The sequence below is a fragment of the Lissotriton vulgaris genome, chromosome 1_1, assembly GCF_964263255.1.
Source record: "Lissotriton vulgaris chromosome 1_1, aLisVul1.2, whole genome shotgun sequence".
NCBI lineage: Eukaryota > Metazoa > Chordata > Amphibia > Caudata > Salamandridae > Lissotriton > Lissotriton vulgaris.
This window is the reverse complement of record NC_141685.1, coordinates 1,335,543,204-1,335,570,851: the sequence shown is the minus strand read 5'-3', so window position 1 is coordinate 1,335,570,851 and position 27,648 is coordinate 1,335,543,204. Positions and strand designations below refer to the sequence as shown.

At 39.7% G+C, this 27,648-nt stretch overlaps 1 protein-coding gene across 2 annotated transcripts in view; it reads right to left on the bottom strand.

Annotated features, from left to right (window-relative positions):
- SCN8A (sodium voltage-gated channel alpha subunit 8) overlaps positions 1–27,648 on the bottom strand; it is a 671,454-nt gene that overhangs the window by 294,687 nt on the left and 349,119 nt on the right. Inside the window, exons 10-13 of one of the 2 annotated variants that reach the window (XM_086966390.1) lie at positions 25,823–26,029; positions 11,027–11,308; positions 6,511–6,894; positions 1,370–1,505 (exon numbers count right to left, since the gene is read on the bottom strand). In XM_086966390.1, coding sequence (XP_086822516.1) covers positions 1,370–1,505; positions 6,511–6,894; positions 11,027–11,308; positions 25,823–26,029 — 1,009 coding nt within the window. The remainder of the gene's footprint in view (positions 1–1,369; positions 1,506–6,510; positions 6,895–11,026; positions 11,309–25,822; positions 26,030–27,648) is intronic. The other variant, XM_086966401.1, reaches the window with a different exon arrangement.

The window sequence follows — 27,648 nt, the reverse complement described above, 5'->3', positions numbered from 1 at the left end:
TTCATCATCCTTCAACAACCAACACATTGAACTGTCTAACTTACTTTCTAGCCCTTCAATATTGCAGATTGGTGTCCCCATAAAGATCCATTCTCTCCTCCACTCTTTTTCATCTATATATGGAACCACTGGCCTCTAGCCTAATACACTCTCAGATTTCACACCACTTCTACGCAGGTGACCCATCACTCTACTTAAAATCTGCATCTCCTGAGGAAATAAAAAATGCAGCACAAATACTGACTGATGGGCAACAATGGATGGCAAGCCATCAATTGAGGCTCTGCCCACCCTTTTGATTTCCCTGCAAAACAGAAAATCCCAATTGCAAACATGATTTAAGAATGCACAATGTTGGATTATTAATCTCTATTCAGGGATTCATCAAATTACTAGGCTTCTTCAAGGATAAATATTTTAATCAGCATTCTCACATCAACTCCTTGGCCAAAAAGGGCAGAATGTCAAATAAAACTATTAGAAATAATGAATCCCTTCATTCTGGAAAATTACTTTAAACAAGTGATCCAAGCACCAGTGTTCTCCAGGCTAGATTGTGGAAACTCAAAGTTTATTGGAATCTCTTAGTACACACTGGCCTTTTGACCTACCCTTAGAAAGAAACTACACATCTCAGGTGGTCAGAGAGAACACTGGAGCTCCATTCCTTATTGCTTGAAATATCAGCATTCAGAAACTCCCTAAATACATAATTTTTTGTTAGTTCGCTGAGGGACTGGAGGGAACGATATTCCTTCAAACATCAATCAGGACATTACTTTCCTGAAACATAATAATAAACAAAACCTAAAATATCTGATGCAGCAACCCCATATCACTTCTTTTTGTTGGGTGTTAATAACATTCTGCAAGCTGAAATTGTCTGTCGGCATGTATCAACAGCAAAGTTAGTGACAACCTAAGTAGTTATTTATTTGATATATGTGTATATAAAATGTTTTTAATTTATCCACAGTAACTTATAGTTTGTGCTTTACCAATGTAATCATTTTGTCATTGAAGCACTTGTGCTGAAGTAAAATTCTCTGTCAACCACGGGGTCTATTATGCGTGAAATAAAACTACTAATGTATAAAATGTCTGGAGCGAAAACAGCATGGCAACATCAAAATATGTGCAGGTGAAAAGCAATGGAATCTACATTCTCCTGTTTGCTGTCGCTCCTGGACAGATAGTCTAACTGGTCTCTTGCCCTAAATAAAGCACAGGGGAATCAAGTTAAAAATATACTAGTGGGGTCCTTGACAGCCTGCGATCCCTTGTGAGGGACTAGACAAAGGATTGGAAAACAGACAGAAACCGATGCATATGTCAAATACATATGGATGAAGACATATGTTTTTCATACCTTCCACTAGTGTGTTGGGCAGAACACTCAATGCACTATTGGCTCGATCTTTTCTTCCGAAGGATGCATTCAGCTGGTCCATGGATACCCGGAGAGAGCGTGAATTGGTCTTCTTAACATCTACCTCCGTGGAGGGCTGCAAAGCGACCACAGTGTTGGTTAGTGCTGCCATGGTTGTTCACAACTAGAATCACAAGCACAAGTTAACAACGTGAAAAGTACTTATTACAACTGTGGCTCCTTTTCTAGCCTTGAGGCCTGAGATGTGCCTATGAGCTCATTATAATTCACTATAATACTGGCTGCACTAAATAAACAGTATAAAATCCCTTAATAGAAACCTGGTGATTATGCTTCCTTTGTTCACAACAGACTAAAAATAAAATAGTGCATGGCTGTAGATTACGGGACATGGCTCCCCCACATTCATTTAACTTGCATATTATACACACCCAGCCCAAGATGGTACATTGGATACAGCCTGATGCACTGTTCACCTTGAACAGTTTCTACATCTGTTATACACCTCTTTCACTGAACGCCACTTTTATGGAAATGCTGAATCCGGTTTACAACCATTTACCGCCATGCTGATCACTGGATAAGAATTGTCAATAAATATAGTTAAATACCTTAAAAAACGCCACCTTAAGCTTGTTTGCCTGAAGTAGTATGTAAAATAACTGTCTGTTGGAGACCCAAAATGGCTTAGATGCTAAGTTCCTTTTCAGGCATAAGACTAACAACTACTGAGAAAAAGGAAGCATTCATAAACAGATTCAAATGCATACCTTTAGATTTTTAGATTGAGAATGCCCATTAATGTTTACATTTTTAGTTCTGCTTGTTTCTGTTGTACAGGATTGACCTGTACAACCTGTATCAGTTGGCTAATGTTGAGATAAACAGAAGGACTTCTTGAGTGTCATCATCAACAACACTTTAACAGAACTATCAATCCTCCACCTTCTTTCTTCCTTAATATAAGATCCAGTAACTAATTTCCTCTAACCACATCAAAATTGCTGCCCATACACTAATCATCTTTGGGCTAGACAGAGGAACCCTATTTTGACTTGCATTTCTCAATCATAGCTCACTCCGATGATGACTCAAACGCCACAGCTCGCCTTATCTACTCTAAGAGGAAGTTCAACCACATCTCTCCAGTGTCTGAAAGTTCTTCAATGAATGCTAATGGAGCGCAATAATAAATGTAAACATTCGTCCTCAGATAATAAACCAGTCATTCGGATTACCACCCTTTCTAACCAAACAACTGAGTCCCTGGGGAAAGTGACGAGTCAGGAGCAAAGACTCTGTCTTCTTGAAAACTTGAGATGTCTCCTGCGCTAAGTCAGTCCAATATGGCTGCTACAAAAAGCCTCTTAAACCTCTTCCCAGACATTAAGAACTCATCCAAACCTTCCGTGACTCCAGGAAAAAGCTGAAAACGAACCTCGTTCAACTATATCAGAATTACCTGCCAAGCCACAATATTCATCACTTTCTCATCATCGCTTTAGTTTTCTCAATTCATGTTGCATTAAGTGATAGCTCTCTTCCGCTGAGAAACCAAATTAACATCTGCTAACCAGGAAAATGATGAAAATGAACCTCTTTCAACTACATCCTTGTTAACTTCTTGGACACAATCTCCATCACTTTCTCATCATCCACTTTGTTGCATTTCACAATTCATGTTTGATTTAGTTACAACTCTATATCTTGCCCTCCAGCTCATGCTGTGTGTCACTGTTTACGAAATATTTTAATCCAAATTATATATGCTGGTAAATTCTTCAGAATGTTTCTGTAATCCCGCTCTGACAAATATTGCCTCCCGACAAAGCTTATCAAAGAAGAACAATAAATAAATTACTTAAGAGTAAAGATAACCCCAATATGGATGCACTGTCTCCTAAGGGAGTTATCTGGATCCTTAAGGGTTGCACAGCATCCAGGGTTGGGGTTATTGATTTCCTGAAAATGGTACAATGGTCCTAATGCACATGTAGGGATAGATAATTTGTCCCATCAATGGTATCACTCAGTTGGAGTCAATAATGGGGGTGATAACAAGAGGGTGGATTTTAAGGGCCTGTTATGTTATACCACAACAGGGAGACAAACATAAACACGCTTTGACAAAGCCAATAGGTCAGGCTATATTATGCGAATGCATTAGCGTTAACACATTGGAGACAGATATATAGCCAGGTGCCACCAGGATCATACAGAGAAAGCTATAGCTGTAAAGTGTATGTCATGCAGCTCAATAGAAGCACTGGAGTGGAGGTTTAAGGATACTATTCCACTGTGCCAAGCTAAGATGTGATAAACAATGACTTAAGCCAATGGTTGAAAGAGCCAGACTGAAGAAAGCCAACAGATGAAAGGGGCAGCACCATGGAACACTGTGCATGGTTGCCAATAGGTCTGTTTGACAGATGCATTGTCAAAAAATCAAACCGAAGAATGTAAAACAAATGCAGGTCACTAGCTTAGGCATGAAATTAGTTCAAGCAAATGTGCACAGATGTATGAATAAACCGATCTGTGTACAATGTGCAAAAGTCTACACTAGTTCCTTGCAAGCATTTTGCACACTGTAAGGGTGCATGTACTATGGGCTTGGCTAGAGTCTACATGTGCCTCCTTATCAACCATGCCAGAGTATGGTTTCAGAAAGAAATGCATAATGTCCACTTTTTTTTATAAGTCTTAGCATTTGAGGGATATCATGCGGCAATAGGCTGCATGGAAAGAAGGGCTCTTACCAAAGCCTAACCAGGCCCTGCTGCTTCGGTGCTACAGAACTGGCAGACGCAAACTCTAGACCAAACCGATCACTGCCCAGTTCAAAGTGGACTATTTGCACATCTGTTCGAGCCAACTGTCTTATATGAGGAAAGGAGATCCAAAAATTGAACAGATATGTGTACTCTTGGACATACATTTCTGAAACAACAATTTTGTGGAAAACATGCACCATGCTTAACATACATTTCCCGTGCTAGGTAAAAGTGGAGAAAGAAACAGATTAACATATTAAGCTAACATGCTAGTTTATCTGTGGGATGTGACAGCTAAAGCTTGACAAAACTAATGGCATAGGAAAAAATTATTGGTAGGATTATGGGATAGGATACGATTTAGGCTGCAAATACACAAAACAGCTTGGATTTTACGAACAAGATAGCAATGCAAATAATCAATTGGTGTACAGGAATTGTTGCTGAATGTCACTACCACAAGGTAGAACATTTATCGATCAATGATTTTTTTCGTTTGAGACAGACAACAACTTCTTACAGTTTGATGCGGCCTTTCCCAGACTGTCATACATTCTGTGGAAGAACAGATTTACACACAGCCCGTTTAGTCTGAAGGAAAAGGGTCTTGGTGCATGTTCAACCAGCAAATCTACATTGTGTATTTTTGGCACTTGGGAGATAAGTCTGAGGTACTTTGAAAATCATATATTTCCCATGAGTCAGGAGAGTCTGCAACCTACACAAGAACAGACAAGAAAGAGAATGACAGCCATCAGGAGAGCGCTGAAGACAAATCTTTCCAAGGAACCATTCACACTACATAAAACAGCATGTGAACTAGTCCCTTCATTGAAGGAGAAGGAGCCCACCAATATCTGCTCTCTGGACCACAATTAACCTTCAAAATATTCTAGACTTGAGAATCTTCTTCAACATCATATGTTTGAAAGCTCTGAGCACTGCAAAGCAGCAGCTGGGCGACAAGTTGGCTTTATACAACACAATATATTTGAGAATTAAGAAGCCACGATCACGTGCCAACCAACTTTAGGTTTGTGAGGAGTGAAAGAAACAGTATAAACTCGGCTCAAGGCAGTCCATAACAGAAATAAAATTTCTGAACGGGGGGCCTCGCCATATAAACCAAAATGAAAGAGTAGACGTGTGATTTCCATACACACTGCAGTTGGGCAACACTTGCTCGAAAGCAATTTCCAGAGGTTATTTTTAGCCAATTATTTTGCCACCCCGGTTCCTTTTGCAATATAACTGCAATTGACAGCAGTTAAAATATAAGCTCAGTCAAGGACATTCAATCACTATGAGAATTACTGGAGATGAATGACGAGGTATATTGAGAATTAAACTCTGCTAGAGTCGTTTATATTTACTGGATGCCTCCAGTATATTTCAACATCCTTGCTGTGCCTGGACAATCAAAAGGCAGACTATAGTTTTAATTGGTTGAATTCATTAGCACTCACCTCAAATAAACAAGATTATGTATCCCTATCCAAACTGTTGCAATACATAAACTTTGAATTTGGACACGACAAGAAACAATATTGACTGATAATCAGCGGTTTTGAGCATTTCCCCACTCGTAATAGCACTGGTGGTGTCTTAATATGTGAAACTGAGATTTGTGCATTAGTTTTTCAGTTCCTAATTCAAAGCAAAAATAAAAAGTGATGTCCTCAGCATCAGTGAAAGGGTGTAGGGCGACTTAGGAAATGCCATCTCTGTGTGCCCACATTTCAAAACCAATTTACCCAAGAGTTTCCACCATTTGGTATCTATCAAGGTGAAGCATGAGAAGTGGCATAGCCCTGATCCTCTTCGTTTATTATCTAAAGAGCTAAGACTACCGCCTTCTACATAAAATGTAACCACCACTTAGAGTCAAGAGCCAGCAAGTGCTAATCATCATGAGATTTCTCGCTCTGTTTTGAACTAGGCGTTATTTCAGTTCTGATCCAAATCATTTCCAGGTTTCGTTTTGCATTCACGTTTGCTACCAACTCATAAGCTCTCTTGAGCAAACATGTATTTGGCTGCGGTAATTCTGATCTATTTTGCGTTGCAACCAAGTTATTAAATTCAAGCTGTTTTTTTTCTGGAAGGGAAACAAACAGGGGGTCAATTTGTTAACTGAAGTGAAGGCGTAAAAGGTAACTATTGAAAAATAAATAAAAGGCATAACCATTTTGAACCAGGTTTCCAATCACATTCTCATCCGAGGTTAGGACAAACCAATTATCATTCCGTTGGAAAAGATCCATTTTGGTACTGGAGGGCGGCATTCAGAGGAGCAGAAGGGGCTGACCGCCATGCCTAGACTATTCTACTAACAGACTTCCTTACACTGTCATCGGTAGCTGCCTTATCTATTTTCACCTCAGGCAGAAGACGTCCACCAGGCATATTAGAACCTGGACCACCGATGAGGGACACCACGCCATTACAATCCACGGTGCTATTCCTTTTCATGTTCCGTCGCAGGTTCGGGAAGATGCGGGATGATCTACTTCCTTGGCTGTACCCACTGTAACTGTTCCTCCTCTCGTTGGAACGAAATGGGACAAACAGGGAGTCTCTTCTGCCTTCGCTCTCCTCAACCGTGCTGTGCTCGTCATCCGCAAATTCATTTTCTGAAGCTGGTTCTCTGAATCTGCCTTTAAAACTGAAGACGCTGCTTTTGCTGTTTTGTCGGGAAAGATACGGAGATCCTGGAATGCTAAGCAAAGACTGCAAAAAACAAGAACATAAAATATAAACAGATTTTTGGAGGAAGTTAACTGCGTAATTAAAAGAACAGTGATCCTTTGCGGGTAACGAAGACATTAAGTTCCAAGCAAGAAGATCATTCAAAATAAACATGTAGAAATTAAGGGAATACAATGTCAGAAAATCTCTTCAAGAACACTTAAATAACCAACCAAGCCTCTCTGCTTCCTTTTTTTTTCATTTGATTTTGGCTCCTACAAAAACAAACATATAGCTCATACAAAATTAAAATCAATCGCCATAATAAATGTATTTAATCTTTTCTGAGAAAGAGAAGGGAGACTATTCCCCTTTCATTGTAGTTCACATACTTGATTCCAGAGAGCAAGCATACACCTGTTAGAAGGGTACAATCAATATCATCATTCACGTCCACAAGGCGCCACAATAATTTGTCTTTTTCATATCTGAATTAAGCCTCAGACACATCAAAAGTGATGCCCTAGCACCGAGCTTCTCAGGCCAGCCCAAGCAGGGCAATCCAATGAGCCCTGCAACAACACAGATGACAGCTAATATGGATTTCTCTGCCAAGCAAGTTACGTCCTTCAGGAAAAAGCCCTAAATCTGCTTTTGTGGAGGCGTATATGGACTTCGGATGCTAATACGCTATCACAGTCGATAGTGGCCGACACAATGTCACTTGATCACTCCTTTAGACTAAACTGGCTCCGCTACATTAGAAACTTTTTTACTGACCTTGGCCTCGAAAAATATTATCTTCATCCAGAATCGATTGTTGCCCTCCCAAAAAAGGAGCTCAAGGAACTTGCACTACGACATCTGGAAACACTAAGACTGTCAACCGAGGCTGCAAAACCTTCAGTGGTTCACGCGAACACAGTTCAGCAAACTTTTGGCATTCAACCGTACCTTTCTTTGCATACCAAAACATATGAGAGGATGCTGCTCACCAGGCTCAGACTGAACCTTTTTTTCAGACTGGTTGCTTTTCCCCTAAATAAGGCCTGGGACTCAAATCTGCCTCTGTGTCCCTGCGATGCGAAATCAACTCAATCTAATATCCACGTCATCATCTTTTGTAAATTTTACCAACTTCACAGAACACTTTGGATACTTCCGCTATGTAGGCGATGGGGCCTCAGACAATGTCGACCGGCCTTTCTTAGACTGCAAACCTTAGAGTCTGAAGAAGTCTGTTACCTGGTCTTAAACTTTTTAAAATGTATCATGAACCATAGAAAAAACCTTTAGGAAATTGCACTAGGAAAAAATAATGATTTTCAAAAGCTAAACTCCTTTTTTTTTTTAAACAAATGACAGCTGTTTTTTCTTCTTTACTGTACAAACGTTCCTATGAAATGTCTTTTTACTTGTATATGTATGGACATTTTTATGCTGACTGTTTCTTTTATGGTTTTCTTCGTGATTAACCAAATAAAGAATTATTATTATTATAAATCTGATAAGCATATAACATGGCACTGTACTGGATACAAATCAATTCTACAGATAAGCCTTCCTATAGTTAAATTCAAGAGAATACGTTGTAGAAGGCTTCCCCGTTAGATTTCACATCAGCATATCTTGAACAAACAGAAATTCTGAATCTAACTAGTGCCTTGAATTGAGATTATGTTGTATAAACTGAATAAAAAGCTTGTTTATTTCAAACAGCGTTGCTCAAATAGCCCACAGCTTTAACCAGGCTCCTCAAAATTGGCTCATCGCTAATGATTGTCAATATAGTTGGAAGTGACAAATGAAATAACCAGATACAGCTTGGGCCCGAGCTTGTTTATGTGACATTTTGACTCTTATTCCCACATAGGGGATGGTACTCCTTAGGCACAGGATACATTCACATAATGGCGTTTCCAATTTATCAAAATCATAAAAACTACCTATTGAAACCTTTCACCTATCCTGCTAGTGGACTAGAGCCTATTTCTTTAACTCCAACATGGCTTGCTACTTTAATCTGTGGCCAACTGATAGCCTCAAGTACTTGCATCTAGTAACTACTTTGAGCTTATTATTGCAGTCAATATACAAAAGCTAGTGATCACGTGAAGTGCACTAATTGCACCGTATCCATACTTATGATCAAAGTGTGGTCCAACACATATTCAACTTATGTTTACCTTGCGCTTCTCCACTGGGGTCACATCAAAGTAACACAGAAAAAAAAGAAGAGGGCAAGTACGTGCCACGTGCCTTGGGCGGAAATCTTCCTAATTTCACTTGAAATTCTGTCTACATTTTTGGCAGAATATCTTGTTTCTATTTACACTCCATAAGTTGAGTCCTTGGCAAACAGTGTAGCATATAGGCACTACATAGTCAGTTTGCTAGTATGGTTCTCTCCTGCCTCCAACTGCATGGCAGTTCAGAAAATCTGGACTTTCTTTACAAGCATCCTAACAGAGGCTGTCAAACTCTAATGTACTCGCATGTTCACCTGCAACCATAGTGCAACTAGCCAAACATGTGACTAGTTTGTGTCAGTCTAAAGTTAGTGAAACAAAATACCAGTGTTCTATGTGTGTATGCTACACAGCATTGTCTCTGTAGGTAAAAGTGTCTTTGATATAGCAGACTAGGCCTTGTATACAAAGTCATCCCCAAACATTGTTGGACACTTCTTAAACCTTTCATGACGTTTTAATGTTTGCCCTGTGAACGTCTGCTCCCTTTCACTCGTCACCCTGTTGATGAATGTAATTTCTTTACACCTAAAACAAAAAAAATCAAACACTGCAAATACACTGACAGTTGCTGTTTCAGCAAATTTTCAAAAAGGAGTTGAAAGAGGAAGTTACGTATTATTAGTCTGATCTTTTTGCTTCTTAAATTAAAAATAACGAATCTCATTCTGAGCATCAGAGACAGGCATGCATAAAGTGCTGTCTTCTAATTTTTCCACGTAAGTACAAGGGAAGGATGTTTTTTACTGCTCATGGGGGCGCACCAAAATAGAAGTCCAAGAAGAAATAAGTAGAAAAATGTTCCCTCTATAATCACGCTAGTTTTATGCCGTTCATTTGTTCACTCCGACATATTAGTAGACGTTCGATTTCAGCGTCTCGGCATGGCTGGTTCCAATACAGTACCGCAACTACCTTGAACGAATACGGCCAGGGACGGGTAAAAGAGTGGATTACCGGAACCGATTTGTGGACAAGATACATTAAGTCCATGAAAACGTGAAAAGATAAGGGAAGACAGATACTGCATAATTTCAAGAACTATGTCGGAGTGAACAAATGAACGGCATAAAACTAGCGTGATTATAGAGGGAACCCCTGAACGCAACACACCAAAAAGATTTGCAGCGCCCTGAAGAAACTCCTTGGTAGGGAGTGAAACGCGTTGGCTGAACTCGTGACATATTTTACTGATGACGTGTATTTTAAATGGATAAAGATAAATAAAGAACATTTTTCTACTTATTTCTTCTTGGACTTCTATTTTGGTGCGCCCCCATGAGCAGTAAAAAATTGTTTAATTGATCTGGAGAGCACAGCGACGCCAAACAGCAGCTGGTGTCGGGGTTGGCAGCACAAGGAAAAAATATACTTAAAACATTGATTCATTGGAACTGGAGTTTAGGTGCGGCACTTTAAGGTCCGCTGCTGCTTTTTCGTACAAACAAGGGAAGGATGTCTTCGCGTCCGGAAGCACAGGCTAGAACTGACTCGAACGGTATAACATTTCAAGATTTCGAATTTTAAAACAAATGCCTTTTGTAAAATACACCCCAAATCAAATAGCCATCATAATCCATACTCCCACCGAAAATGAGCAAAATATCCAGATCTGATAGCACTAAAAGGAGAGGGGGTCTGAGAGATTTGAAATTTGCAAACAGCCAGGTTCAGATCCCTTTCACTGAAGGACGATGCACAAAAGCAGAAGAATTCAGACCACAATGGAAGGACATAATCTACGCAAGAATTGTTCTACAATAAAATATGTTATGGCAGCGGAACTACAGGGGCTACTGTATATACAACCTTTTCATTCTAATATCATCAGAATTGGCATTTTATCTCTGCTAAACATTGACAGGAAATTGAGTATAATTGTATCACAATGGCCAGAGTTTGGGTTTGGACAGTCTGAAACCTACCTGGTTCATGATGGAGAGCTTTCTTCCTAGCCTGCTGTCAAGACGAAAGCCCCTACGCTTCATCCCATCATCAGACTCTGATTTCACAGCTTTCTCATGATCTCCTTTCTCTTCCCCTTCAGACAGATCTTTCTGTTTCTTCTTCTTTCTGCGGTTTCTTCGTTCCTTAGCACTCTTTGAGCTGAATTTAGAGAACTCGGAGGAACTTCGAGACAGCGTTCCTTCGCCTTCCTCTTCGATGGCATCTTCAGAGACAGTTCCTGCCGAGGTAGCCACAGCAGCCTGAGAAATAAAGCAAAGTCATACTGAGTTATGTTGAAAGGGCCATACAACTTTAAACTCTTTCTTCTGTATAAGAAAAACAAAATGCACAGGGGTTGTCCTTTCAAGTTAGAATGGGCACTAAAGATTGGAAAAAATATGTATTGTAAGTTAAACAGTTGACCGGGTATGTATAGAACACAAATGCTACATAGGTAAAAATAAATGAACAGTAAATTATGTTGAGACGCAGTGCTGACTGCTATCCATAAAAAAGCAATACTGATGCCCAAAATCCACAAGTAAGTGTATATTGCCCTGCTAGATATACATATACACACACTATATACATATATATAATATAAATATATAGATTAGATATCTATACACATATCTGTGTGCACGTGTGTGTGTGAGTATATATATATACTCTCACACACAATTTGTTTTATATAGGAATGATTGATTAAGCTTTTGTATCGCACATGGCTACCCTTAGGCATCTCAGCGCATTAAGTACCTAGTCATTCCTATATATATATATATATATATATATATATATATATATATATATATATATATATATATATATATATATATATATATATATATATATATATATATATATATATATATATATATATATATCAAATTAAACAAACTTTGGGAAGGGTCTGTCCAATCCAAGTGCTCTAAAATAGAGTCCACACTACAAATGGACAGGCAACAACTAAAATTACTATTGGGCAGTGTTAGTCTTAGTCACCTACTTCAGGAGATTCATACAAGACTCAAGAAGGCCATAAGAAACGGCATTTCATGGTCCTCAGAAGCTGATGTAGCATTTGGGGACTTGCTACAGACTCTCGCTTTCGAGCCTGACTGACCATGCTTGAGCACATACTCGTCTTTACTCTACAAACTGATGCTTCCAACAAAGGATTAGGTGCAGACCTCTTCCAGAAAATTAACAATGTCGAAAGAACCAATCTTTAATCAGTTGAAGACTTCTGCACTGCAGAAAGACCTATTCAACAGAAGTAAAGTTTAACATGAAAGCATGCTATTCAATACTAATACATAGCATAGCTAGCTGCACTTTTGAAACCATCACTGACCATGCCTCATATGCTTGGCTGGCACATCACAAGGACACAAATCTCAGATGCCTCCATTGGTTTCTTGCTCTGCAGCCATTCAACTTTTGGATCTCCCATGGGAAAAGATCATTGCAGGGTAACAGTAATTTCTAATACTCTCTCTGCGCAATGGCACATTTATGCTCCCATCAGTTCCCATTCCATGGAAAGCAAATAACACGCATAGTGTGGTCCTTTCTTGCAAGGGACAGGGAGGTGGTGTGGAACACCTGTCCGGGAAGGGAAACAGCGTTTACATCACATGCGCTACAACGCATGTGATTACAACGTGGTTGTTACAACAACCGCGTTGTTATAACACAAGTCATTACATCGCAAGTCATTTTTACGACTTGCTGTAGGGGGCGCGCTAAACTAAGGAATAGTATAATTTATTATTCCAACACCTTCCCTACTGTTGCACACGCTGGAGTTGGAATAGTAAATTATACTATTCCTAAGTCCAGTGCGCCCCCTACAGCAAGTCGTAGAAACGACTTGCGATGTAATGGTTTACGTAGTGACAACGCAGTCGTTGTAACGACCGCATTGTAATCACATGTGTTGCAGTGCATGCGATGTAACATCGCATATTCGTCAGGGACCTATGCATTGCTGTTCAGAGATAGCAATGTGGCGGACATGGCAGGTCAGCATGGTTCAGCTGTGAGGCACTGATGCTGCTGGTGAGAGGCAGTGGAGGGACCAGCTTCCTGAGTAAAGAGAGGATAGACGGAGGGAATGTGCTTGCTGTTTGCATCCTCCTTAAAGGGATAATGAGGAGGATCAATCCTAGATTCCCCTGTGGGCATGTCTTTGGCTCTGCGCACCCGGCGTATCAGAAGAAAAGGTCAACAAATCCTTCTTAAAGGCCACAACCCCTCCAATACTCAAAAGAGGGAGGGTAAGAGCTCTGTCAGAGGGGTTATTCCCTATGATAGGAGGTAACCCTCCTCACATAGACATTCTTGTCACCCTAGGGCTGTAGGGCAATTCCATACTACACATAACCGCTGAAGTATTAATGCCTACAACTTTTCCTTTAAGACTGCATATTTGTTGGAACACTAAGGTAGCCAAACAGAGGAGGTGTCTCCTGCTCTCTGCATCTTTTTATGACGTCTGCCACTATAAGCTGCCCACAACTATGCTATAATAGTTGCGGGCTGCTTCTTGTAGCAATCTGTTTATCCTCATGTGGTTCAGCAGTCCAGATAACCCACATCACTCACAAACCAAACACAAATGAATTGGCAATTCCTCATACCAAAAAAGCCACATACTTGACAATGCCATGTTCCTCAAAAGTACAGTATTCTTCCCACATAGGAATACTCACAATAACAGTACGCTTCTATTCTGCACTCACGTGCACACAATAAGACAACAAAGCCATCTAGACCTATGGGTCCGAAGGAGCAGAAGAAAATAGTTAAGACCAGGGATCTCCGATCTTAAGAGCTACTGCAGTTCAATTAAAATCATCCGAGCTACTAATATTAGTGTTGTAATAGTGACCACATTAGAGAAGATTACACTAGCGGCCACCGAATGCAAGATTACTAGCAGCGATCACTTTAGTACATCAGGCAGGGTTTGCCAGTATAAACAGCTTTATGAATTTGAAAGGCCTATAAATGGGTAATTTGAAAAAGAAAATTTTCGTCTTGAACATATGCTTTTTAATTTTGGTATACATATATGAATTCAACAAGCAAATACTTCTAATTGACTAGGCTGGACCACACACTTTACGGATACTAACAGGTAGCTGGAGAGCTGAATTTCTATAACATCACAATGAGATATATATATATATATATATATAATATATCTATATGTAATTCACTCGGGGGGTTAGGCAGGGCTGTATTTTAGCGCCATTTCTTTTTAATCTATATATTAATGGTCTTGAGGAGCATCTTTTAAACACAAATACTGACTATCCATACATAGGGAGAAAGGGCGTACCTGTTCTGCTCTACGCAGACGACGCCGTCCTTATCTCCAGAACTGCACTGGGCCTTCAAATATTACTGGATTCTTTTTTTTCATTTATGAAATCACGGGGCCTAAGCATCAACAACACAAAATCATTTGCCATGAAGATAGGTTCTGGCTCAAAAAAGTCTTATCCCTTCTTTGTTAATGGGGAAAAAATACCGATAACAAAGTATTTCTCATACCTTGGCGTATTGTTTGACCATAAACTCACTTGGGGACCTGCGGTAAGGAAAAAAAAGGGAGAAACAGCAAGGACAAATGCTGCAATAACAGACTTTGCACGTAAAATGGGAAATACGCCAGTGGTTGCTCTGATGAAACTGTATCAAGTAAAAGCACCGCTGTGGCCTGTTACAGGAGTGAAATTTGGGGCTTTGTTCCTGTGGGTGACTTCGTAACAACTGAAAACAATTTCCTAAAACAAGTGCTAAGTCTACCTAAAGGCACAGCTAATTTCTACATTCACGAAGAACTAGGTATGCCCTACCTAGGAGATAAAATAGCTGTCAACCCTTTGCTGTGTTGGTTAAACTGCTGGACGAATGATGATATACCATTTACCCAAAACATCCTTCTCGAAGCACTCAATTGGGATGGGAAATACAAGATACCTTGGTTAAAATATATCAGAAACTGTCTTCATGAATTGGGTCGGCTGGAACGTTTCCTAGCACCACAGCAAGTATCCAAACAAGATGTAACTTATGTGAAGGATACCTTTATGTTGAATCGGCAGCTAGCTAGGGAAGAGTCAGAGCTTAAAAAAGGTAGCGTGAGGAAGCATGTCTTAACAAAATCTTGCGTGCAAATTGAACCCAATCTATCCTGGCCCATTTCCAGATACTAACGTTTTCTGATGTCTAGATTTCGCTTTGATTTGTATCATTTGTTGCTAGCTGTGCCTAGTGGGGCCCACACGGGACAAGTGTTGCCAGCTTGCGGCTGCGACAGTAAGTCTCCACAAGACCTGGCTCACTTTTTATTCATATGCTCCTACTACACGATACCACGAAAACTGTTCTTAAAACCCCTTTTTAAACAATTGAACTTTGTACAAATAAGCCTGCATTACTTTATCTTCAAATGCTACACTGTGAAAGTACCTTGTTTTTATGTAATTTTCTAAAAACAGCCTTGAAATTCAGAAAAAGCATGGAAGGTTAATTGTTCAACGAATTATGCCTCCCCCAGTAATATGTTTTTTAGATAAACAGCATATTTATATTCTTTACAATCTGTATCTTTTCTTGTGACTTCTCGCTCTTGATAAACTGTCTTTTTAATACTGTTTTGAATGTATGTTTTTTATTGTACTTTTATGACTGTACTGTATACAGTCGAATAAAGGAATTTTGAATTGAATTGATGTAATTCACTGAAAAAACCATAGGTTTCAGACAAGTTATAGTTAGGAATTACCATTTAAAAAACCTTAGAAATTCACTGAAAAAACATAGGTTTTAGAGGTGTTATAGTTAGTTGGACATTTCACTGTTACAAAACCATTTAAATTCCTACGTTATAGTTAGTTGTACTAACTATAACTCGGGAGCCTGCAATCCATTGCTGATGATGTCACATATTACATCATTCATGACATGGTCAGTGACATCACAGATGACATCACTGATGACTTCTCAAATGACATCACTGATGGCATCATCCAGTGAATGTGGTTTGGTTCGATATTTAAATAAGTATTATATATATATATATATATAGCACTCTGCCCTGAAGACTGAAAGGATGTATAAGTGTCTGAATGGAGGATTTAGTAGCAATGTGATTGATTGTCTAAGTGACAAATTTAAAGTGTCTCACTAAATATATGGGATAGTGATTAAACTGTGGGAATACCTGTATCACTCTATCTCTTGTTGTGTAAACTACCACATAAGTTGGTTACTAGCTATGTGAAAGTCTATATTAGTTATTAATTAGTTGGATGAGTATTTGTATGGGATAGTGAATGAATGTGTGTTTGGTTGGTTGGGAGGTATGTGACTGTCCAAAGTGTAAATAGTTGATTTAGTAGGTATATGAGTTTAAGACTGTATGTGGAAACAGTTGTTTGGGTGAGTAAATCTCTTTATGGGTGTGGTGATGAGTAAATATATTTCTCAATGATACATATCCAACAAACTATAAATTGAAAAGGCACTGTATGTGACAGTTGTTGTACATAAATAAGTATACATAAGACTCAGTGATTGTATGAGTGATGTATGGATAACTGTATACTTGTAATAGTGATTGTATAACCCACTAAGTATGAGTTACTATCTATATGAATAAATGAAGTGGTGTTTGTATAAGTGTGTAGCTTAGTAAATGTAAGTATGATCAATTGTTTGCATGACTGAGTAGGATGACTGCATAAGTGAATAGGATGTGTGCTGGTATGTAATGTTGATGTAGGTGTATAAGTATATTTAATAGTGTTCTATTGATATTTGTTAGCATGTATGAATGAATCTATAGGTAAGTGTTTAGATATGTGTGTAGATGTAGGAATCACTGTATGGGTTTTTAGAAACTTGTATTGGTGTGTCAATGGTTTCAAATATGGTACTTGATATTTTATAATGAGTGTGGAAAAGTTATACTAGTGTATATTAAGATGTATCAGATTGTCACGTGGATGATGTCATCAGTGATGTCACTGACCATGTCGTGAATGATGTAATATGTGACATCATCAGCAGTGGATTGCGGGTGCGCGAGTTATAGTTAGTACAACTAACTATAACGTGGGAATTTCATTGGTTTTGTACGAGTGAAATGTCCAACCAACTATAACACCCGTAAAACGTATGTTTTTTTCAGTGAATTTCTAAGGTTTTTTAAATGGTAATTCCTAACTATAACTTGTCTGAAACCTATGGTTTTTTAAGGGAATTTCAAAGGTTTTTTAAATGCTAATTCCTAACTATAACCTGCCTGAAACCTATGGTTTTTTCAGTGAATTTTGAAGGTTTTTTAAATGACAATTCCTACTTATAATGTTGACCACTTTCCCATATTTTCAACAAGTAACAAAATCTGCAACGCTAACTAAAAAATCAGGCAATAGTTCCACTTACCACTAACAAATTAAATTCAACATTTAAGTACTGTAAGAACGTCGAATATGTGCTGCGTGAATTACATTCAACTCACACCCATGTTTAAAGAGCAATATGTGACAGAGTTTCTAATTATACACTTCCCACATCCAACAAAATCAAAATAACCAGCGCCACGATCACCACCACCAAACCCACGGACCCCTCCCCCCTACTACCTCAGAGGCAGCGCAAAACAGTACTATGGACCTTTCCAAAATAATATATCTCCTCAACAGTACACTAGCTCAATCACCATAGATGTGGCAACCAAGTATGTATAAGGGAAAGAACTCGAATATCAAAAATAATGTACAGAACGCTAAGACTACCGGTGAAATACTATACACAATTCACTATAGAAATCAAAAACTTTTCAGCGTGTACATATACCATTGATACATGTAGTGCACTGAATAGTGGACGCAACCATATTATCCCAGACACTGGGGAATATTACGGTCATGTACCTGTGTTCATCCCACTCTTTTGACTCAGAGTATTTTATTTTTTAGTATGCAAGTATTTCTTAATGATTGAAAAATGTAGTATAAATAATCTTTCAAGAAAATACTTTACAATAAAGGAGAATACTCTTTATCTTCTAGAGTGAAAATGGGTTAAAAGTATTTATATTGAGTAGTGCTTTCACCAATTTTCACTCGTGAAGAACAGGAGGATTATCTTCGCAAGCACTTTTTTTTAAACAAAATAATATAATTGTGTCTTCAAATGTTAATGTGAATATGAATTCTTTCATTTTTGAAAAATGATTGTAAAATGTAATAATGACATGAAATGTACATAAAAAAAGAAAGATGAAGTAGTGAGGGAGTGTTTGTCGTAGCACTTGTGTTCTACTTTATCTGAAAGTAAAAAAAGCCCTAAAATTAAAAAAAATATGATGGGGCAACACTTATATAATGTAAACTTAAGAAATTAGTGCTTATGATAAAATAAAAGAAATGTGGTCCAACGCGTGATACCAGTGAATGAAAAAAAATGCATTTCACCTATGTGATGAATATAAAAGACTCAATAAAAATATTTTGAAAACCTGTGCATTTTTCTTTCAAGGATTCTTTGAAGAATTATACATGTAATGAAAGGACAAATTACTCCACGCTGAAGGAAAAAAGTCAGCACAATTATGATACAATACAAAATATAATAATATTTTTAAATACCTTTACAATCAACAAACTCGTAAGCAGAGTACACAGTTTAAGTTAAAAATGCCCTGCCACAAGTTTTTGAAACGCATTGTAAAATAAAGTGCGTCACAAAATGGGCTACACACATGGTGAGTGTATCATACCGTCACATAGAAAAAACAAGCCAATCAACATTAGGATCAGGAAGGTAGACATAACCACACAACAGCCAATAAAATGTTTTTCAAAATCTGCGCAAGGAAAGGGATTGGTCACTATTACGTCTTCTTACAATGCTTCACAACCAATCAAAAAGAGGTGTTGAAAGTTTCTGTTTTTAACAGACGAGCAAATCAGATAACCTTGCAAGTAAACACAGCGAGAATCAATTATTAAAGATGACTTCCTTTCGCAAGACCCCGAAAGACTTCTTCCAGAATAAGTACGCACTTCACTGCCAGACCCCATTTAATGATTATCCAGGCTCTCAAGCCTAAACACGTCACAAATCATCTCTCGTCACTTTCTCTTCTTTTTTAGTGTATTGTGCAAGGCAGACTGCGTGACCCTATGCCTAGAGCCCTCGAAGGCCCTGGAGACTGCCACGCCCCAGGGCCAGCTCCTACAATGCCCCGGGGGCGAGGCCGTGAATCTTGCACCTTTCGCCCTTCCATAGCAAACTTAGTTTGCATTTTGAAAGACAAAACACTGAAATCTGTTCTCACTTTCAAAATTTAAACCAGATTGCTTTTCCACATCCAAGATAGCATCTCCCCATCCCGAAAAGCAATGCCGTCTCCAGAAGAACGCGGGAAGGCAGCGGGACCGTGGGGGCATTGTGGCTCCCCCCACAATCCCCAACATTTTTTATAAGACCCGGGGGATAGGGTCCCCGGGAATATTAGAAATTACTAATAGGGACTACTTTTTTACGGTAAAATTAAAAGCACAAATTGGCTGTCAAGCGGTTGTAAACATTCGAAACCAGGAACTGTTGGCAGCTGGGGCTAAAAAAAATGGTTGTGGGGGGGACTGCAAGGTGTTGAAAGTCCCAGGGACCACCACTGCCCGGGCTTAATGTATTGTGGGAGGGCCGGTTCCTGCAGTGTCCTGGGGTGTCTATCCCACCCTGCCATAGCAAGGGAATCTTTTCTCTCTTTCAAAATGTAAATGAGATTGCTTTTCCACATGGCGAGCTGCATGTTAGTAGGTCTCCATGTGGAAAAGCAATGCCGGCTCCCAAACGAGTACAAGTTGTTCACCAAAGGCGCTGGAGTCGCGCACCCAACAGATTATGAGTCGTGCATCCAGCGTGTGTACACCAGGGGGCCGCACTGAGCTGGGAGAGACGATCCCCGAGGCTGGAGAGCCCCTCTGGGCCCCGCATAAAATGTTATAATTTTGCTCCCGGTATTTAGCCCCGAGGTCTAATTATAAGGGCCCCCCATAAAATGTAATAATTTTGCCCCCGGTATTTACCCCCCCAGGGGCTAATTATAAAAAAAAGCTCCGTTTTATTTTATTTATTTTACAGCAGAGTCCGAGCACCCTACACACACCTGCCAATTTCTTTTTTTTTTTTTAAATGTGGGTTCTGGGGGTCCTTCTGGGACCCCCTAAGCAGGTCTAGAGGGGAAAATAATTTCTACCCTGGCCCCTTTCTCCGTTTTGCACACATATTCCACTGACGTCCTCAGCCTCGCTTCTACACCGAGGCACAAAATGGCTGACAACAGTTCCTGGTTTCAAATGTTTACAACCGCTTGACAGCCAATTAGCATTGAGCGTGTGATCGGGACGGTGTGCTTTGCTACAGTCCGCAGATTCACTGCTCCCATAGATATATATATGTACTTTAAAATGTAATTTTCTCAGAAACTACTGAACAGATTTACACCAAATAAGCAAAAGGCACGAGTCTGAACCAAGGACTACCTCTTTGCCAAATTTGGTGTAATTCCGTTCAGCCGTTCGGGCTGTAGCCGTGGCTAAAGGTCCTCTGGGAAATTACATTGGGAAAACACGTTTTGGGATCCCCCTTTTTTTCTCGGCCCCCGCTTGACGAATCACCCCCAAACTTTCAGGGAAGGAGCGGAACTGAGCTGGCCAAAAGTTTGGAAAATTTCACGCACATTCATCATTCCAAAGTTATTCCAAATAGAATGTTGACGATTTCCTATGGATAATAGGTCCTACCTATAACTACCTACTGGCGACCGCCAGTAGGTAAGATATATATATATATATAATATTGCTTTGAATCTTCTTGCCCTCTGGTTCCCCACCGGCAGAAGTCACGGCACAGCAGCAGGTAAGCTTTTTACAGTTCTTTATTTGTTTTTACACACCATGTGCAAAATTCCGTGCAAAATATATATTTCCACACCTCTCCACAAAGGCAAGAACAAGCCGCACACGACGTGGTAAGATTTCCAGATTTATTTTTCCTCTTACAAGTTCAGCTGTTCCCAATGCATTTCGGCCACCCTATGGCTTTCCTCCGCAGAGGAGCTGCAAGCATCTGGGGGCTGCACAGGCTCACTGGGACCAAGTTATTGCTCCTTATATTTCAATTATTTCCCTCCAGTGGGCGCTACAATGAGCTACAATGTGGAGCCTTCTGGTCCTTGTAGTGATTATGCCAGCCTCATAGTGATTCCCTCCAGTGGGCGATGCTTGGTTTTTTCTGCATTAGAGTTCTTTTCCGCGTTCCCTTTGTAAGCCATTTTGAAGTGTACTAGGGCTATATATATAGAGTAGCTATTTCTATATCTTTAAAAATACATTACAAGTTAGGCACAAGAGAGCACAAAACAAGAGTGGGAAATGCGAAAAGGGGGCAGGGTAGAGACCCCCTGACCCCCTAGCCCTTCTCAGATTTTTAAATCTGGGGTACGCACACGGTATGCGTACCGTACGCGTACAGTGTGCGTACCCCTCGATTTTTTTTTTGCCCTTGGGGGTCCTTCTGGGACCCCCTGAGAAGGGCTAGAGGGTTGGGGGTCTCTACCCTGCCACTCTTGTTTTGGGCTCACTGTGATCAAGACCTGCGGTCTAAACGCGTAGGTGAAGGGGGCTACTTGTGAGTCTCTGGTTCAATAGACCCAACTAACGTAACTGAGCGAGTGCGGACATTAATTCTTTTTGGTGAACGATTAACTGTAGGGAAACGTTCATCCCTACTGTCTGGCACCGACCGTGAGAAGTGTGCACCTTCTAACGAACGATTTGGTGGATAATTTATATATATATATATATATCTATATAATGTTTTCAACAGCATGAGTGCAAACAAAATATAAGCCACGCCAGAGGGCAATTTTTTCCTCCGCTTATTCCTTGCAAAAAACTTGATGCATTTCGACTCATTGAGGTTTTGATTCCAACCTTCAGATTGACTGTGTGGGGAAAAGGGACTACATTATAACCCAGGGTTGGGTGCAGGGCCTGGCTGCTGGTCAGGTGCTGTGCCCAAATCCATTCTGCGCACCGCTAAGATGAGGCGCGGTGAGCACATAACTTCATGCCATGCACAGCGATGCACATCTTATTTTATGTTAAGAAAAAAAAATGGAAATTGACTGAAAAACAACAAAGTTAAAGAAGGTGAAAGGGATGCTATAGTTAGGTGAAAATGGCAATTGAAATATACAGGTTTAAAGAACAAAAACACAGAAATTCACCAGTTATACTTATCTCAAGTAACTATAACTCGTGCCCTAAAGTAAATGTAAATGTAGAGGTACTTGTGTAGCGCACGACTACCTGGAGGCATCTCGGCGCTTGTACGAATACCGCTGAGGAACCCTTCCTGGCCCTTCCCTGTGAAGTGCCCACTCCTGGGCACCCCCAAGTGAAGCCAGGCATCCTAGCGTTGTTGGGGCCGTTATGGAGATTAAGCAACTATAAGCCCCATATTATATCACTCATGATACATTCTAGCTAGTTTAAAAGAGTATGTATTAACTGATATTTTTACCTAAATATAACATTCCCTCTAACATTTTTGTGTATATATATATATATATATATATATATATATATATATATATATATGCAGCATCCCCTATGGAGAAATCTTAAGGATTAAACGAATTTGCAGTTCTTCTACAGACTTTGAGGGATGTGTCAATGACCTCAGGGCCTGTCTTAAAGAATGTGGCTACTCAGACCGTATTTTTAACCAGGCTTTGGCTAATGCAAGGTTAAGAAGCAGAGACAGTCTATTGCCAAGACCAAGCTCAGACACTGATACTATTGAGTCCCCTGCTGGTCCAGACACACTAACCAACACTTGCCCTAGATTTATCACTGCTTACAGCAGTGAAGAGAATGCCATCAAAAAGATTATTCCAAAAAATTGGCTGATAGTTCTCACTGACAACATCCTCAATTCTACCTTGCCCCAAAAGCCCATAGTTACTTTTCGTAGGGCCAGAAATATGGGAGCATCTTTGGACGTCAGTAGCCCAGAACTCAAACAAAAGGGTACGTGGTTAAAAGTCAAGTCTGGATTTCGCAAATGTACACACTGTAGGGCGTGCAAATTCGGTGAAAACAGAACACATTACCGCACACCCTTTGGCTCAACAGATATTCCAATCAAGAGCTGCCATGATTGCAAAACCGACTTCGCAGTCTATGTTCTGACGTGCACCTGTGGACTACACTACATAGGAAGTACTAAAGCCCAGGTGCACGTCAGAATTCTGCAACACCTCAGGGCGATACTACATGATGATCCTACGTACCCAGTAGCACGTCATTTTGCGTTAAGGCACAATAAAGATCTAGAGTGCCTCACGTATTTTGTGGTGGGATGAGTACCGCCCTCGCGGAGAGGAGGAAACAGGGAGCTGTTATTGAGGCAGCTAGAGACACGCTTCATCCTGGAGTTTGATAGCAAGTGGCCTAACGGTCTCAACAACACTGAAGATATTCACAACTTTCTTTAGCCATCACATAACTCCCAAGTATGTTTTTACACCCTGTTATTGCAAATAGGTTTTGCTCTAAAATTTCAATAGCGCCCACTGACTCAGTCAGCATTATAAGTCTAGTCAGTCACACTAAGATGGTTTTTGGTTCAGATGGGTAGTCAGGTTCCCTGTTGCCCATCTGTTCCCCTGTTTATGAAGGAAATGAACAACTAAAACTATTTATGATGTTTAATAGATAGTCAGGTTCCCTGTTATTTATTGGGTTTTACCATTCTTTTCTCTCTATTTACTCTGCCCTCCGGCCACTTCACATCTGCTGCATTTTTCTTCTCCCTACTTATAATTATGCTTTATTACCATATAATTGGTCACTGCACCCATTTTTCACTTTTAAAATCATGATGAAATTACTGTTTTTAGAATAGCATTTTTTACTTACCTTTAATTGAATAGTATGGCTTAGTCCTCATTTTAATACAGGTAATGTTTTTTATGTGCATTCTTTTTAACCAGTAAAATGTATATCATGTATTTTATCACTTTTTAGATATGAATATATGCACTTTACATAAAAGCCTCTTTGCACACTAGGCAGGGTTGTCCTAGCTTTTGGTTGTTGACACTATAGCACTTTTTTGCTCAATTGCATACCTAGCTCTCCGATCTTTTGTCCCAAGGGACAAAGACTATGTTGAAATTATCAGCACAAACACCCTTTGTAAATATGTACAGTTGGTCTTTCTTGTGACATAATGGATTTAGCCAGTTATTATGCCAAGTGTAATCAGGAACTCTTTTGATCAATTGACCAGAAACTGATATAATGGTGTTCACAAATTCTAAAATGCATTTATGCATAGTATTTGTAGTGCAATAATTTCGAATTGTTGTTTTTACTTATAAATGCTTTAATTTTGTGCAATATGTATATATAAAAACGACAATGCTTTCTAACATTGGACACAGGCGAATTTAGTCTGTTGTCGATGTTGGCAGGCCACATGACCTTTCTAGGAGGCGGGTAGCAGGCGGAGCTAAATGCACTTTAAAAACTACTGAATTCAGCTACTCCTTGCATGTGAACAAGGGCTGCAAAGCCCGAAACGCGTCATGGTTGGTTGTACCACGAAGATCTGCAATTAAAATTACCTGAAAGATGTTTGTGGTCTGTCTCCTGCTTCGCCGGTCCAGGGGGATTGGAGGTGGTAATGCGGAGTTCCATACCGCCTACCCCTACCGCCTTGCGCCGCCCGCCGCCCGCCGCCTGCCTCCCGCCTCTCGCCTGCCTTTGCCTTACCGCCACTCCTCGCAGCAAGTCCACTCCTCGCCGCAAGTCACCGCTCCTCCCCGCATATCGTCATTACGTTACGTGTAGGTCGCGATCAGCGCTACGTCGCGGCCGGCGCTTGTTTTAGGGGACTACTTTGTTTACAAATTTTAATTTTTTCATTTACCTTTTTTTTTATTTAATGTCGCCTATGTCCATCTACACACCCTGACATTTTCATAGATGTATCGGGTGTGTAGATTGGCGCTGTGGTTCCCGAGTTTACCTGGCCAAAAGGTGCAAGTTCTCTCTTTATAATAGTAGTATAGATACAGATATATATATAGATATATAAATATATATATATATATATATATATATATATATATATATATATATATATATATATATATATATATATATATATATATATATATACTCACACACACACACACATCTGGCCAGTAAAGCTTTGTCCCACATCTTTTTTCAATTCTCACAAACAATATCAGCAGATGGCTCCCACAAAACCAAATTGTACTCACAAGCTGTTGTCAAGTGAAGGTGGCACCTGTTTTGTAGCTCCAAGATATCCACAAAGAGCAAGCCCAAACTGAACCATTTAATAAAACGAAATACTACAGCCTATAGGGCCACAAGTGCTCTTTGTCCTACTTCCTTTTCAGGTCTTTTACCACTAGCAAATTCTTATGCCAGAGCTCTAGTGTTCACTAAAGTGCTCCACACTCTAAGACTTCTTCTGAGATACTGCCTTTATTTCATTTGTGGATGAATTGCTTGTGTTCATTCATCAGAAATTACTTTTGTTGTTTCTATAGTCAGAGACCAATTTAAGTAAAAGATATTTCCACATGAATAAAACATTTGCGCCTTTAGAGTCAATTAAAAAATGTGCAAATGATTTACCTGCGCATCCTCCTGCTGCTTCTTTAGCTGCTCCAACATAGCTTTGAACTCTGCCTCCTTCTGCTCAGCTTCCTCCAGCGTGGCCTGGTTTTGCTCATCATAAGCCATAGCCACCACAGCCAGAATAAGGTTCACCAGGTAAAAGGAGCCCACAAAGATAACCAGCACAAAGAAGATCATGTAGGTTTTACCAGCTGCTCGCAGGGTCTGGAAGAAACAAAGCATGTTTGTTTGACTCTTTCTTGAATTAGTAGTTTTTTATAGAGGTCCTCTATAAAGGTTACATTTGTTAAAACATTTCAGAACAGACTTAAGTATAACTTCTCAAATGTAATAAATAAATATAATTAAAACATTAAGGGCCAGATTACGAGTCTGGCAGTCCCAGGGGCGCCGCAGGAGTGGATCAAGTCAACGACGCACTGGTGGTCTGCCCGCCCGATTAAGACTCAAGCAGTCGGACTGCCGGCCCCACCAGGGAACCGATGTTCCCTGGCGTAGGATCGGCGGTCAGAGGCCGCCATGCATATTACGAGAATAAGCAGTGAGCTACAAGAAGTCACAAGGTCAGGTTTTCTTGGCAAAGCTCTGGAAAACAGTTTTTTATTTTGCAACGTCAGCCTAACTCAAGAACTATGTTCTTCTGTGAGCGGACTGCACTTTACATCACCTTAATATCCTAGTAGCGATGACGGGATCGCTTTAGTAAAATCAATAGAGCAACTCGCTGGTGGGTGCACTGCTGGAATGCTATTCTGTGGAGAAATAGGAAAAAACTCCACATACTGGACGATCCCAATTTGAATAAAATCATGTATGGTCAAAAATACTCTGTAGCCCCACCGAACAGCTTTATAACGGAAGTGTCGATCTCTATGAAAAATTGGGTTGTTGGTTGGCAAAGTACTCGGCACTTTATCTAGGCAAAGTACTCGGCACTTTATGCTTATTTGTCCACTCTATATGCATCTTCGCCGTCTCTATCTCAGACCTATGTTTTTAAGATTATCAGTGTATACTATTACCCAAGCCATGGAATTGTTATTTGCACTTGACTCTGCAGACACCTGTTTTTTTTTTTTTTTTACTTAAAGCCATTTCTCATAGGAAAAGTTTGGTGTTTTAAATCTTCCTAAATTCTTCATTTCTGAGCTATTGTTTTATTATAATGTTTGTATTGTGTTATATTGTACGCTTTTGTGATTGTTTTTAATAGTCGAATAAAGCTTGAAATTGAATTGGTTGGCAAGGGTGTTAGCCCTAGTCAAGCAACAGCCACAATCCCTGACAGTTTATACCACAAAAAAGTCACTAAATTAACCAGTGCTTAACCTTGGGTAGTTTGGCTCAAAAGCAGTCAGGCTTTACTTAAAGCAATGTGTAAAATATTTATGCAACACTCAAACAGGAATAACATGAAAACACAACTCAAGAAAAATTCCACCCCTACTTAGAAAAATAGAATCAATTTCAATTTATTATTTGACCCCAAAGTTACAAAAATCCAATATGAAGAACCAGCGTAATTAATTTAAAAAAATGTTAGTACAAACTAGTGTTTAAAAAATCAAAGCGCCAACCGCAGACATCTACTCGCACAAAACCAGATCAAAGTAAAAAAATATCGCAGACCAAGATGGAGTACAGGTCAGATACAAGAAGTGGATTGGGCCCGTTCGGTGCTTACTTTCGGACTTCAAAGACATTTTTGATGAAAAGTTCTGAAAAGGTAAAGTTCATCCAGTCAAGGCTACCAGGGAAGGAGTGTTGCCATCAGAAGCTGCTGGACGAAGTTGCCATGAAGATTTCTACGTCAATTTTTGAAA